Source organism: Chionomys nivalis, chromosome 7 (genome assembly GCF_950005125.1).
Source record: "Chionomys nivalis chromosome 7, mChiNiv1.1, whole genome shotgun sequence".
Classification (NCBI taxonomy): Eukaryota; Metazoa; Chordata; class Mammalia; order Rodentia; family Cricetidae; genus Chionomys; species Chionomys nivalis.
This window is the reverse complement of record NC_080092.1, coordinates 70,040,854-70,056,019: the sequence shown is the minus strand read 5'-3', so window position 1 is coordinate 70,056,019 and position 15,166 is coordinate 70,040,854. Positions and strand designations below refer to the sequence as shown.

At 44.0% G+C, this 15,166-nt stretch overlaps 1 protein-coding gene across 1 annotated transcript in view; it reads left to right on the top strand.

The window, feature by feature from the left end:
• The window catches only part of Ankfn1 (ankyrin repeat and fibronectin type III domain containing 1), a 135,542-nt gene that overhangs the window by 100,331 nt on the left and 20,045 nt on the right, over positions 1-15,166 (top strand). Inside the window, exons 13-15 of the mRNA XM_057775958.1 lie at positions 180-330; positions 1,839-2,007; positions 11,217-11,383. Of these exons, the coding sequence (XP_057631941.1) occupies positions 180-330; positions 1,839-2,007; positions 11,217-11,383 (487 nt within the window). The remainder of the gene's footprint in view (positions 1-179; positions 331-1,838; positions 2,008-11,216; positions 11,384-15,166) is intronic.

Genomic DNA, 15,166 nt, shown 5'->3' with positions numbered 1-15,166 from the left:
TAAGCTGAAATCAGAAAGGGCCCCTGTGAACGCCACTTAGCAAACGGTTCAAGTTTCATAAATAGCCTTGCATTTTAAGCACCAAGGACTGATCGTTGGGGTTCTGGACACCAAGAAAGTTCTGAGCTGTATTCCGAACTTTTCTTTTATTTCTAATTTGAACTTGACTCAACATACAGAGAGGAGTGGGAGTGGATCCAAAAGCTTTCTGGCTCGGAATCTATGGAAAGTGTGGATCATACTGCTGACTGCTCCATGCAATTGTTCTTCTCCGAGCTCCAGATGGCAGTGAAGGCTCTCCTGAAACAGACTAATATACCTCTCCACCAGGTACAAGGCTTTCCCATACTTATCTGCATGTTATGGTTCATGGAAACTGAGTTATATCATAAAACCTACCCAGGAGGCATATATATGTACGTATGTTTATTGTCGTTTATTTAAATACCACTCTGCCTATACATGCATGTTTTGAATTTAATGTCTACAACTAGACCTAGGCTGTGCTCCAGCTTCTTTCCTCTTGTTCCTTCATATCAACCTCTTCCAAGGTTTCCAGACCCCACTATGGTGTACTTTGACCAAGCAAAGAAACACCCTCTAACCTACCCTGAAAGATACCAAGATTCAGCTTCAGAACAGCATGGAACATGAGGATATATACATATACTCATGCCTAAATGAAAGCGGTATAGTTAGATACACAAACGATTTAAGAGCAAAAGGATAACCATGGGATTTAGAACAATGGCTGATTGATTTCATGTCGTCTGTTATTATCAAAATCATTATCAAATCAAAATATGCAAATCTCTCCTCTGCAAGTCAGAACTTCAAGAGAAACTGAGCATATGAGGAGTAAAAATGTGGTGTTCTCTGTCTAGTAGTTTAATACAAGCGAGCAGCATGCTGAGTTCAAGGGTGGGGCAGTCAGCTGTGTGTTTGGTTAAGCCTTTCTTCATCATCCCTGCGCCTGGCACCACGACATGAACGCAGATCCCCAGAGAACCAAGCGTATCCTGCCTCGGGAAGATCATTACCGCGTGGGCCTGTTCTCTTTTAATAAGAGAAAGAGCTACAAATTGGCCACACAAAGGCAGGGGGATAAGTTAGAAATTCCAGAAGTGTCCTTCTGCTAGGGTTCTGCTGATTTTAAGTCTATACTTCACAGCCAGTCCAAAGCAGCCAACGCTGATGGAGACTAAATTGCAAGAGATGCTGAAGGTGCGAGGGGAGCCACTGGGTTGTTCAGGGGGTGGCCCCGTGCTCACAAGGAGAAAAAGTAAGAACACAGCAGCTCTCCCTGTGACAGTAGGTTCTATTAAAGGGTTTCTTGGACCTAGCAGGTTTGAAGCGGCTCGTATTTCATTGGTGACTCGGGCTATACATACATGTTGGGAGAAGGCTATTTAACTGCATAACAGTGCATACGACATTTTTTTTTTATACTTGTAAATTTTTCTCAGTCCTTGGCCAGAAACTACATTTTTCCCCCTTAACCAACTTAAATTGAAACTAGTGGATTTTTTAACTCAATCCATTTTTGTTGCTTCATGTAATTATATTCATCATTTTGAAAAGACCACAGAATGCAATCATTTTCTGCTTTTATAAGAAGCATAAATGTTGTTTTCAGAGTTTATGTGGAACATTACTGCCTTAAATCTTGATTTTATATAGCATTATTAAATGGGCTGAACCCTAATATCTATGTTGTATAAAAATTCCAAGCTTGAAGTCGTGTAATTTTGTTAGATGTTTTATGCCGGTTTGGTGTTGTTTATGTAAGTACCATGTTGTAACTCTCCTGCTTTTCCTCCGCGCGTGTCCCTCTGCAGGCAAGGAACTTCCGCCTCTACACACAGGAGGTGTTGGAAATGGGTCACAATGTGTCCTTTCTTCTCCTGTTCCCTGCCTCAGACGACGTCTGTACAGCCCCAGGACAGAATAATCCTTACACCCCACACTCAGGGTTTCTCAACCTCCCTCTTCAGATCTTTGAACTAGGTATAGTGGCTTGTTTCACCTAGAAATGCTAACCCAGCCTCCTTATAATAAAATCACAAAGTAGTATCTGTTCCCCCTTGTCCCAGTGGAGGGTCAGTAAATCACATGATGGCTTTGGCAACAACCCCTCCCAGAACTGTGTACAAGTGTGAGCAAAAGCAAGGCTCTGGGACTAGCCTGAGCAGTGATTACTGAAACCTAGCGAAGGCCCAATGGAGAGAAAGGAATTCCACACTGAAAGTTCAGTTATCAGACTTACTGCCTCCCTCCTGACTTCTTAGAATATTAATACGAGAATGATGTGCTCGTGAACATGTGTTCGTGCTATGCCCCCAGCCTCTCACAGCTAACTGGGAAAGAATAACAATTAAATTAATATGTAGAGTTTATATAACTTGGAGCAAAAAAAAAAAAGATCAACGAATAGCCTTAATTTATTAAATAAACAGATTGCTATTAAATAGACTCGAAATAGCCTAGACAATTGGAGAAATGGACAGGCTCTCCCTGGATGCAATACTGTGACCTTAACATAAGGAATCTGGATGGTGTCCGATCCTGTCCTCTCTTTCAAACTGAACAGCCTGGCTGCAGTTTCTGCAGAGACCCCCGCTGCCCACTGAGAATGTGAACAGGGAGGCTTTGTCTCCTTTCCGGTGCTTCATCTTGTAACAGACCAATAAGAGGCAATTAGCAAGGGCTCCCTCAATTCAAATAAATTGCCCAATTTGGGGGTGGCTGAGCAAGTGGGTGGGTAGAATGGAGGCAGACCTGTTTTTTGACTGCTCCCAAACCACCAGATTTAGAAACACACAAGGTGATTGACTGAAACTTCATTCTGAGATCTGGACATCTGAATCAGAACTTAAGTCTTTGGGATAGATTGTTTAGGCCTCTTGGTTGCCCTCGCTCGGAGCAGTTAAGACATCCGGAGGGTGATGAATGACCACTGCTATTCCCCAGAGGCAGGAGACGTCCTAAGAGAAGCTAGAAGCAGGCGTGCAGAGATTAGACAATCCTGGGTCCCCTACTGTACGACACTGGCACTCATTTAGCCTTAGCACACCTTTGCTATGTCACACGATTAACAACAGTGACCATACCGCTCCCCAAAGGCCTCAGCGTGACCACTTAGTTCACTCCCTAGCCAAAACCACCGCTAGCATGCATCTCACAACACTGATAGGGTAAGATACAGTTTGGGACCCGCATAGATTTCTAGTCAATAAACAGCTTGGGGACACTGTGGAGCCTGAGAGGTAAGCACAGCACACACCCTACACTCGAGAGACTTGGTGTGATGAAGTAAACTGGGAGTGCGAATTAGCACCAAATAAGCCATAACATGCCAGACATCATAGGTATTCTAGAACTGAAAGACAGCAAGGATGTGCTTCGTTTGGCCAGTTTTCCCAGAGAGTCGCAGAAAACCTTCATACAGGAGGGCATATCTGATGCAATTGTTTAAGCATGGGAAAGTTAATAAACACAGATAAAAAGGAAAGCTTTCTTGTCATGGTGAGAAATAACTAGCGAAGACATGAGGATGTAGCAGGAAGAGGCAGGGAAAGAACAAGAGGCCTGGTCTGGTTAGAGCAGAGAACTGTGCAGCATGGACAGGACGTCCAGCTGGACAGGGAAAAGGGACCGTGCTGACTTGCCAGAGTCAGGAGAGATGTGGAGAGTGGATGGAAAGCAAAGACCAAAGCCTTCAGAGCTGAGTTTAAGAGCCCAGTGGTAGGATGAGAGCTTGTGGTCTAAAGAGAAAAGCGTAGGTATGAGAAAGGGAGTGGAATCAAGGGCGAGCTCATGCTACTGGGGCAAAGGAAACATCCCGAGTGTCCTTATCAGAACTATCAGAGACCAAAAACATAGTTTGAGTGCTTTTAGCTTTAGATAATATTGAATTTGAAGGTGCTAAATCAACATCAAAGTGAACATATCACATTGGCAGCAGAAATGCAAGGAGCAAGCCAGATCTAAACAAGGAAACTTCAGCAGAGTCTACAGTAGCTGCTAGAGCCAAGAAAACACACATGATTCCCATAGGACAGATAAAGAGAAAAGATAGACAGAGAACACTTTATTGTGGAGCTCACCAGTATTTCGTTCTGTGTAAGATGACTGACACCTTTTCCCTAATTGCAGGTATGTGTGTGTGAATTTGTGTCTCCATGTCTCGGTGGCACTGGTGGGGCAATCAATGATTTATGACAGTTTATGCCTGCTAGGACCCAGCGGGTCACAAACCTTTGAAAGGGTGCTACCGATCCTGGGAATGTCCCACTCTCTTCTTGGCCAGCCACCCTCTGTCATGCTGCTCTCTCTTCCTCTCCATGCTGTAATTGTTGAAGCCTACTGGCATGCATTTTCTTCTTATCATTCACTAGGTCACCCACCAACAAATAATACCATGTGCCAGGCATTTCTTAAAGGCCCCGAAAAGCCTGCGGGTCCTCATAGAGTGCACATCTGGGGGGGGGGGCAGGTACAAATAATAAACCAACGGACAGAGAACACAAATGTAAGAGATACAAGGGCTAAGAAGAAAAACAAATCATGGTAAGGAACCAGAGTCTCGTGACGGGGGTTGTGACTCTATGTAGGATGACCTGGGAAGGCTTCTGTGAAGAAGTTACATTTGAGCAGAGACCTGACTCTTCCAGGCAACAGGAAGAGCACGTGCAGAGGCTTTCAAGTAATAGTGGGCGTGGAGGAGAGGGCAGTGTCCATAGTGCGAGTTAAGCAAGGACAGCAAAGATAAGACAGGAGGTCACAGTGGGAGAAGCCGGATCCTTCAACACATACAAACTCAGACAGGGATCTTAGATATCCTTCTATGCATTTGGAAAGCATCTCAGTGGATAATTCTAAGCAGTATAGCATTAAAAGCTCTACAAAAGGCAGCCTCCCCCACCCCACTCACCCACTCTCACCCCTTTCCCATCCCCACTCTAAAAAAGAAAGCTTGACTTTGTTTAATCCAGATTTTTCCAACTTCATCTGACCAGAACTGGAAACATTTTTGGCATGGCATCTATTTAAAAAAAAAATCCACAAAACACACACTTAGGGGTACAATGCCCTAGAATAATGTTCCTTGAGGTTTAATGTTCATAAGAATCACCTGGAGAGCTTGTTAAACTATGGATTCCTGGAGTCTAGCCTCAGTGATGCTGAGTCAGCAGACTGAGAAGGAGCTGGGGGAAAAAATGGACATTTCCTAATAAGTTCTCAGGTAATAGTGACGCCACAAATCCATAGCTTAAGTGCTTCTGCCTAGGACCCAGAGATAAATACATAAATACGGACTTAGAAATGCAGGCAGCCAAGTAATATAGTAGAATCCAACTGTGTCTGCCTCTTTGATCTGTCTTACCTATCCTTATTGCTAAAAGCAACTGTGAGACCATATACACAGCCTTCATCTATGAAAAACAGGCCATAGATCAAAGCCTATGCCTCACAGATCCTGGTTTTAAAATATTTTTTTTTTTTTGCTCAAGTAAGACAAACTCTGGTACTCCTTTGGCCCTCCCTTATCGCCGTATCATGAGCTATCTAACTGATTAATGACCACCATGTAAGTTTCCAGAAAAGACCACTTGGTTGGGCTTGGTTCTGTTGACACTTCCAATTCTATTAGTGTTTTTTTTTTTAAAGACCATGGATACGTGTTGCCAATAAGTAGTAACTGATACACTCTCTAGTTCAATGTTTGTTGTACCAGAAATAAATTTTAACAGATTACATGTACTTAGTAAGAATCATGGCAAACTCCACCTTATCCTTAAACAATCAGCATTTTCCAAGAGGCAAACCTTCTTTCCCTCCACTAGACAGAGCCCACTAAAAAATTAATGACAGTTACTATAGGAACTCTTAAGCCTTGCTATATTGGACCCATGTCCCTCTGAGGAAGACGCTAAGAAAAAAAATTAACTATGGCCATTTACTCTAGGGCATTCCATAGTAAGTAAATGGTAGAGATACCCTAAGCATTTCTGAGAAAGAAAAGAATGCTTTTGGAAATTCAGTCCAAAAAAAAAAAAAAAAAAGAAAAAACTTTAACAACAATTCTAATGAAAGGGAATTCTAATGAAACTTGAAAAGGTGTGAATTATGGGAATATGTAAATTATAATAAAGAAGTGCATTATATTTTAATTTGACTTGTATAAGTCATCAGCCTCTACCTCATAGGAGGAGGTGAGATTTGGCAAACCCTGCCACATTCCCACTAGTGACCTTAAGTGAATCATAAATAACGTGCTGACCAGCAACGGAAATCTGCATCTGTGCCCAGTCCAGCACCAAACAGATGTGGAGAGGGCAAAATGATAAAGAAGACTAGCCTCCTGTCTCCAGGAGCAAGGACCACTAGGTCCCACCCGCAGGATATTGTTTCAGGGAGCCGTTTGTGATGCCAAGAGACTGACTTGAAGATGTTGCCAAGCTCTGGACAAACAGGGTTGAGGAGTTTCACCAAAGACCCACTCCTCTTTCCACACCCTACGGCTAACCTTCCATCATCCCTTAGGCAAAAGCAGAATAGGACCCTTGGAAAGCCAAAAAGCCTGTGTGTGGAAGCCCTTAAGAAATGTGTTCCCAGAAGAAAAAGAAAAGCAATGTCACAAGCTTAGACACACTATCTGATGACGTGGCCTTTGGAGGCTCTGCCTAGCCTGTGCGGAAGAGGTCACCTTGCCCCGACCCTGTGGGTAGTCTCAATGAACAGCAAGCCTACAATGAAAAAGGTTGATTTTTATTGATTTCCTTGGCTCTGTAATTGGTGCTAATTGGACTAAAAGGACAGGATACTGGAGGATTTTTTAAAAAATTGGACATACCCTTCTTTGTTCAACACACATTTGCCGAGTTTCCACTAGATGCCAGATACTGTGCTAGGTGGGCCTGCAGACATTCACAGTGCACAGCTTAAACACCAGACCCTAGAGGAGATAGAGGCATTCCTACCAATGATCCTAATAGAATGAAAGCCCCACCGTTAGATAGAAAGACGCTCAAATCTTCCTTCAGAGGCAATATTTTAAATGGATCGTGGAGGATAAATCAAAATTCAGAAGCTGACAAGAGAAATGATTTTACACAGACGGGACAGGATGAACAAAGGCTAAGCTGATTAGATCCTGCCCTTAGTTATGTGACAGACACTCAACATCCCCGGGGAAGCTAGCTGGTCCAAATCATGGCAGTTGCTCCAAAGAGGTGAGACTATATCCTTTGGGCAAAAAAAAAAAAAAAATGGTGAAAAGGTAAAGAAAAGGAATGATATGGGCTAATTGGGTCTCAGCAGTTCTGGGAGGACAGATTACAGAAATCAAGGTACTGAGAGAGGGGACAAAACCACTAAGAGACCGTCTTGCTGATCTGGGTGAACAATGACGAGATCTCAGAACCAGGGCTGGCACAGGGTGGGGTGGGTACAGAGGCAGAAGGAGAGGCAACGTGGATTCGGGAGTTAAAAACCAATGAAATGTGATTGATTTGAGGCAGCTGAGGGGCAAGATGGAGGAGCCCGAGGGTCTGAAGTGGGGTCTAAGGTGGACAGCATTGCCATCTACCAAGTCAGGAAATATGGGGGAAAGAAGTTGGGGGAGGGGAGGATGGTGAGTTCAGTTGGACAAATGATGAGTTTTGAGACACCTGTGGGGTATCTAAGCAACGAGTTTCATCGGATCCAGACCCCAGGCTTGGAGGAAATGTGCCAGCACCAACCTTTCTTCCTGATCCCCGTCTTTTCTAATTGAAGAGGCCACTCCAGTATTCCAAGTGTCAGCTCGTGCCCCACCAGGACTCTGTGCAGCACTCTGGGCCCAGGTGCTTTCTGGCAAAACCTCGTGGCACTAAATTTCTCCTGGGAGGTTATCTTGCTGATTCTTTGACTCTTGAAAGAGGCCACAGTTCTCAGACAGACTCAGAGTTTGAAGAGATGGGGATTCTTAGAATATTCTAATCCCAGGGTGCTAACATTTGACCTATTGCATGTTTCATTCTTCCTGGGAAGTTAAGGGGTAGGAGAAGGGAGTGGGAACAAACTGATTCCAGTGTATCTCATAGATACGTGTTGGGTATTGTATATGCACTGCGTTGGTTCCTCTTTGGAAGCCCTCATTTGCCCTGTTTTAGGGGACACTTCTGAGGTCTTTGAAGGTCATCTCCCTATCACACACACTAGTCAAAAGAGGCACAGCTGTAATCAAAAATCAGACCTGCATGGTATCTAGCCCATACACCTTCTACTCTGCTGTGCCATGAGTGCTCAGGCCAGCTGTACTCTAGTCTGTCTCTATGTTGTAGAAGGGAAAATAGAAGAGAAACACCGCCACAGGGAGTTGGTTTCAGTTTGTGTGTTACTCACAAATCATGTAGTCCCAACGATGCCGTTATCATTGCCTGATACCAGTTTGTTTGCAAAATGCATGTGACTCACATTTAAAAAAAAAATTAGAAGCTTCCAGTCTATCCTCCCTTCCGCAGGGATGGCTACCAAATGTATCATTGCTAAACCACAAAAAGACTACGTTAAAGGGACATTTGTCAAAGTGACATTAAAGGCTCTGGATAGAAACCGCTAGAGCAGGGAAAGTGTTACAGCTGAAACATTCTCATAACTCACTTGTGGTGCGTGGCACGGATGGCATTGGATGGTGTGGGTATGGGAGACCACCCACTGATCCATAGCTCCTACCACAAAACGCAAGAGAAAACCCAATTCCCTGGCCTTTGAGAGAAAACGGGATACGCCAGCCTTTGAGAATTCACAGAGACTGATACTGTGACTCTCAAAGGGATCATTCGCTTTCTTTACACAGCTAACTTTCTTTCATATTTTAGAAAGAGGGAAAGAAAAGACTACTGTTGTCGTTTCCAACTTTATATGGGAAAAGAGGCCGTGAGGCTCTTCTTTCTCCAGCCGAAGGGGGGATCTGTCATGTGCTACCAGGAGGTAGTCCCTCCTTGAAGGGCAGAAAGACGGAGAACTCTAAGGGTCAAAAGTAAGCTACAAGGAGTGGTGACTCCCTGCCTCAGAGCCGCCAGTAAACATCACAGTACTGAAAAACTTCTTTCCAAGTAGGAAAATCTAGCACACAGTGACAGAAGCACACTTAGGACATCTTCAGGGCCAGGGTCTGCCTTCGTTACTCAACCAGTGTTAGTTATGAAGCTATGGTGTTTGGCATTGTAAAGAAAGAAAAAGTATCCTAACACCCAAGCAGCCAAAGACACATACACAAGAGCAGAGCAGGGTAAGGTCTTAGACATTCCGAATCATATCCTCTCTGGACCCGGGGAGAAATGAGGTCTGCCTGGGAGGGAGATGCCAGTGGAACCTTCACTGAGGAGCTGTTTCTACCCTGTCAGTACCAAAAGGAGTCTGGAAAGGACTGGTGGAGACAGGTATCTAGGAATGGGGGAGGGCAATTGTCAAAGTGTGAAAGGAGAAAGGAGAGTGTGTTAAGTTGGCTTAGATCAAAGCCGAGTTAGTACAAAGTCAGCTGTACAATGAAAGATGTTCTTAAAGATTCACACTCAAACCCTAGACCATAAGTGTCTCCGTATGGTGAAAGGTGCTTGGGTTTTTATTCTAAAGAGGGATCTGGGTGGAATTTTAAGTGAGGGAGTCGCGTGAGAATTCTACTGTGTGGGAGAAGCATAAGAGCTTGTCCTTTACTAGTAGAACCTGGAACCAGCTCTTCTATGACCAAGGCAAGAATGCTCTAAGCATGCAGAAAGGCTAGGAAGGAAGGAGCTGGTAACAGAAAAATCAAGTCCAGCCCTGAGGGTAGAGAGGTGCCTACTGAATAGGGCAAGCTGGAGGAAGTGGGGGGACACAGAGCAGGGCAGAGTCAGAGTGAGAGCAGGGCAAAGAAGAAGAACTGAAGCCCTCATTCTAGTCTCTTCCCATTCCGTGTGAACAAAGACAGTGCAGGCCATCCTCCCGCTGGCCTAAAATTTCTCCTAAGAGGGTACCAAGCCAGATATCATGCAGATTAGGATGTAAGATGCCCAGAAATCTCTCCTATGTTAAGGAGCAAGATTTCTTCAATAACTGGTAGAGATGAACAGACACCCCATTCTGAAGCAGGATGGTTTAGCTTCCCCAAATGGTTGGGTGTAGGGACTAGGTTCTACAGCAAAGAGGATCAGAAGTAGTAAACTGGACAGTATTATTAGAATGTCTCACCCAAGAAGACACGGCAAGAATAAAGTCTCCAGATCTGAGGATGGAGCAGGAAGACACCAGAAAAGCCCTGTTCGGCACTAGGATGCTTTCTCACCACATTGGAATCAGAGAAGAGAGAAACCTGCCATGTGCCTCTCCTGAAAAGAGACAAAAATGAGCATGCAGCTTAGACTCTTTCCTATGACCTCTGTCCCACTGTATTTTGAGAAAAGAAGGCTGAACCTACAGATAAAAAGGGTCTGGCCAATAATCGTAACCCACTATCATTCCAAAGTTGCAAAGGGGGAACAGGCAGAAAAGGACTCAGAGCCCAAAGGTCCTGGGGAAAATGTCTAGTTAGGCAAAAGACAACCAAAGAAAAGCGTGTATCACATCTTTTAGGAGTAAGCAAGATGCTTAAAATCAAATCTAGGTTTCAAGCTAATACTTGTTTTGTTTTTGTTTTCCCTTTAAAATGATTTCCCCAGTTAATGCACACATGTGTGTGTTTGTGTGTGTGTTTGTAGCCATACACACAATAATATATAATACTTAGCAATATGAGAGCTTCTGAAACTTGTATCATTAGACAATTTTGTTATTATGTGAACCTCACATACTATATTTACACAAACGTAGGCAGCTATGATGTCACTGGGTGATATAGTCTTATTGGGCCACCACTGCATATGCAGCCATCACTGATACATCATTACGTGGCGCATGACTGTGTATGAAAAAGGTCCCAAATTTAGGAAAAAGTCCATCCAAACTGCAGCCTGAGCCAACCCGCTTCCCCATACCTTACGAGGAGTTGGTAAACCTAAAAGGGAATACTGTCTGGCTAAAACCAGACAACTGGCCCCTTAAGAGCACATTTATAATTTATTTATGGCTTAATATTTTCCACTGATAGGGTTAATAAATCATGTTTCCATTCGACTGGTTTTTCTCTGCTGTATGAATTTCTCTATTTTGATATGAGATCTTAACATGTTTTATTTTGCTTGTCCTTTTTCCAGTTCATTTTTGCAGCTACAGAGAGAAATTTATTAGTCTGTATTGCCGCCTTTCTGCTGTTGTGGAACTGGACGCTCTGAATACCCAACAGTCCCTGAGGGAAGCGATCTCAGACAGCGAGGTTGCCGCTGCCAAACAAAGACACCAGCAAGTGTTAGACTTCATTCAGGTAAAGCTGCTATTCCTGGGATAATGAAGGGAGAGGCAGGGAGCACAGGGTGAGAGCAGCTACTGGAAGCCGACAAGGGAACATGCTATGCCAACAGCCTGTGGATCTGGCAGAAGGTGGGGTTGGGGAGCGCTGAGTTTTCAGACAAAGGCTTAACAGTGAATTACAGGTAAATCACAGCAGTCCGGAGGACTGTATCAGCCACTGTAGTCAGCAGCAGAGAATGATCCAAATACTGTGCTGCCCCACTAGTGCAATGATGGTTCCAAGAAGGAAAAAAAAAAAAACCAGCATAGAATGTTCTCAGTATCTCAGAGAACAAGAAAACAAGACGGTCTGCCAGTTTGTGTTAACCCAGATCCAGCCAGATCATTCATGGTCTGGACTGCTTTAATGTGTGGTTACTGAGGTGAGAAAATGCATTCCTTGCCTGGTGTGAGGGTGCACAGCTGAGATGCCAGCATTTGGGAAGGCTATAAAAGAGGAGGATTGAAAGTTCAAGGCTAGCCTGGGCACAAAGTGAGTCCCAGACCAGCTTTGGAGGCAAAGTGAAATCGTGTCTTTAAAATGTATGTATTTGTATGTGTTTGTGTCAATGTCTGTGTGTGTGTGCGTGTGTGTGTGTGTGTGTGTATGAAAGAAAGGGAGAGAGGGAGAGAGAGATAGAGAGAAAGAGAGAGAGAGGGAGGGAAGGAAGGAGGGAGGGAGGGAGAGAGAGAGAATATGAAAACTACGTTCTTTGTCCATGGTGACACTTCAAGATTGATGAATATGGCACAAACCAGCAGTCTAGAAAATTGAACCTGGCCTGAAATTGCCCCTAAATGCCATATCCAATCTTATCTATCAGTTACCCAATTCACAAAGTAAGTTCAATAGTAATGGTTCCATGATAAACATCAATATTATATACCTTCCATCCATTTTTTAGAGATATTAACTATACAGGTATCAAGCACTATAATGAGAGATACAAAGTTGGAATAGCCGTGACCTTAAACTGTTTAAAATTCATTAAGGTAGACAGGAAATGCCTTAAGTATTATTCTTAAAGTAGGTTAGGTACCAAAAGAGAAGTACCAGAAAAGAAAGGGGTTTCTATGTCAACATAAAGAAAGAAGCCTTGACTTTCACTTGTGGGCAGTAGGAAAGATGCCATGAAAGGACCCGATGGCATCTGAGCTGGGGCTGTGGGACAGGCTAGAATGCACAGCACAGAAGCAGAATGAACGTTCTGCATCAGAGAGAACATAATAAGGCGACAGGGCAGACAGGCAGGATGTCAAGGTTGGATGGGGCATGAGTTGAATGTTGGGGACTGAACAAGACTGACAGAGTGAGAATGAAAAACACCAATAAGAACAGATCAGAGAACCATACCAAAGGCCACAGTAAGGAATTCGCACTTAATTCTGCACCTAAGCCTCAGCTTTAGAGAAAGAGCGAGCTTCTCATAGTTCTATGGGCTGTACTGGAGAAAGGAGGCCATGCCATACTGGCTGTTCACTGTAAGAATGCCCTCTGCTTGGCCCTACTCGTTAAATAGTTGGCTGTCTCTCTGGAATTGAAGGAAAGGACTAAAGGTAAGGAACCAGATTAGACCAGAAACTCCAGCAACTATCCAAACAAGAAGTAAAAAGAACTCAATAGAAGGTAACACTGTGAGCTTGAGGCTTGAAAAATAAGTCCCCTAGGCTGGGGTAAAGTGCTTACCTGGGAGAGTGAGGCCCTGAGAACCCACATAAGAAAGCCAGGGCATGAGACACGCTCTTGTAACCCCAATGTTGGCAAGGCATGGACAGGAAGACTGGTGCTCAATGACCAGCCGAGGCTTCCTGGTGAGCTCTGAAACAATGAGAGACCCCTGTGTTGAAAAACAGAGTAGACTGAGTTCCTGAGGCACACCCTGAAGGTTGTCCCCGGACCTCTGCATACATGTATGCACACACACACACACACACACAAACACATGTGTGCACAGACACACACACACTCCCCATTTCCTAATCATTTGTGAAAAGATAGTCATGATAAGTTGAGCATGGAATTCTACACCTTCAATCCCAGCACTCAGGAGACAGAAGCAGAATAATCTCTGTAAAGTCAAGGCCAGCTTGGTCTACAGAGAGAATTCTAAGCTACCCAGGGCTACATAGCAAGACTCTGTCTTCAAAAGGGGTGGGGGTGATAATAATAGTCATATATACTAACTACACAATAAATTGTATATTCATTCATTAAGAAGTAGTGCAGGGCCAAGCATGGCAAGGCATGCCTGTAATTCCAATCCTTAAGGAAGTAGACATAGGGGGATCCATAGTTCAGACCATCCTTAGCTACATAGTGAGTTCAAGATCAGAGCTAGAGGAGACCAAGTCTTCAAAAATAAACAATAAAAAGCTAGAAGTAAAAGTCCTTTGAAATATAAAAATGAGAGGAATGAAGATTTGGTAGTATTTAGAAAAAAAAAACATTAGTAAGCAGTAGAATTACCCTATTTTCCTCATTTATAAATGAAAGCTACTCTCAGACCAAAGAAGTAACTTTTCAGGAAGTTGCTCAATCTCTCCACCTGAGATTTAGAATTTTAAAACATTCACCCCATTTATTTCATTTCCAGTAAAGAACAGATGCTGATGATGGAAACAGCAGGAAAAAGAGGGGTACAAGATAAGAAGGACAAGGAAGACTCTCTCTCTCTCTCTCTCTCTCTCTCTCTCTCTCTCTCTCTCTCTCTCTCGTGTGTGTGTGTGTGTGATATGTGCACACGAGTATGTAGGTGTGCATACCTGTGTATACACAGAGGTCAGAAGGCTCGGGAGATGTCAAGTGTTCTGCCCATCCCTATGAGACAGGGTCTCTCACAGAACATGGAGCTAGCCATTTTTCAGCAAGGCTAGCAGCCGGCAAATCCCACCAATCTCTGTGTTTCTGAAAACTCCTCCCTCCGAGCCCTACTCGGCACTGAAGTTGTCAGAGTGCACATGGCCACAACCCAGCTCTTTATGTGGGACCTGGGATCCAAACTCAGGTCTTTGTGCTTGCACGACAGGTGCTCTGACTCCCTGAGCGGCCACTCCAATCCTCTACTTATCTTTCAAGTCCAGTGCCATAATGAAGCCAGGCTTGTTGATGCAGACATGTAGTCCAGAACTAGAGAGGCTGAGACAGGAGGACTGAGAGTTCAAGACTAGCCTGGGGTACATGAGAAGTTCAAGGCCAGTCTGGCTCACATAGAGAGGCGCTGTCTTAGTAAAATAGGCCAGAAGTCAAGAGGCACGTCTCTTAGTTCTGAAGCATACAGCATTCTGTTTGATCTGGAGGTTGGAGGGAGGGCTTGTTTCTCTTATCTGCAATGGCAGGACTGAACTAGAGAAAGTCTCAGGTCCTAGACACCTCTAACAGTTTTAAGACCTACAACCAGATACATCTTAATGAAACACTTTACTAACCATGCCTTGGGTTGTATCTCTGCCTTTTTCAGCTTCAGCATCCCTAAATTGCATTCGTCCAATGAGGACACTACCTTTCTTTAGTCTGTGGCAGTCTTGAACCCTCCCAGAATTCCTGGCTCTATGCTTCTTTCTCACTTAGCTTTGAGTTCAACTGCCTCTTTTCTCGTTCCTTCCGATCACATCTTTAAGTGGGCTAAATAATGGCAGGCCAGGCCAAGAATTTTTCAAAGTTCTTGCCTGCTCTGGACTCCTATAGGCACACAGACTTGGATAAAAGTCAGTTGCCAACATGTTAAATATTAACTTCTAGAGTAGGGTAATTCCAGAT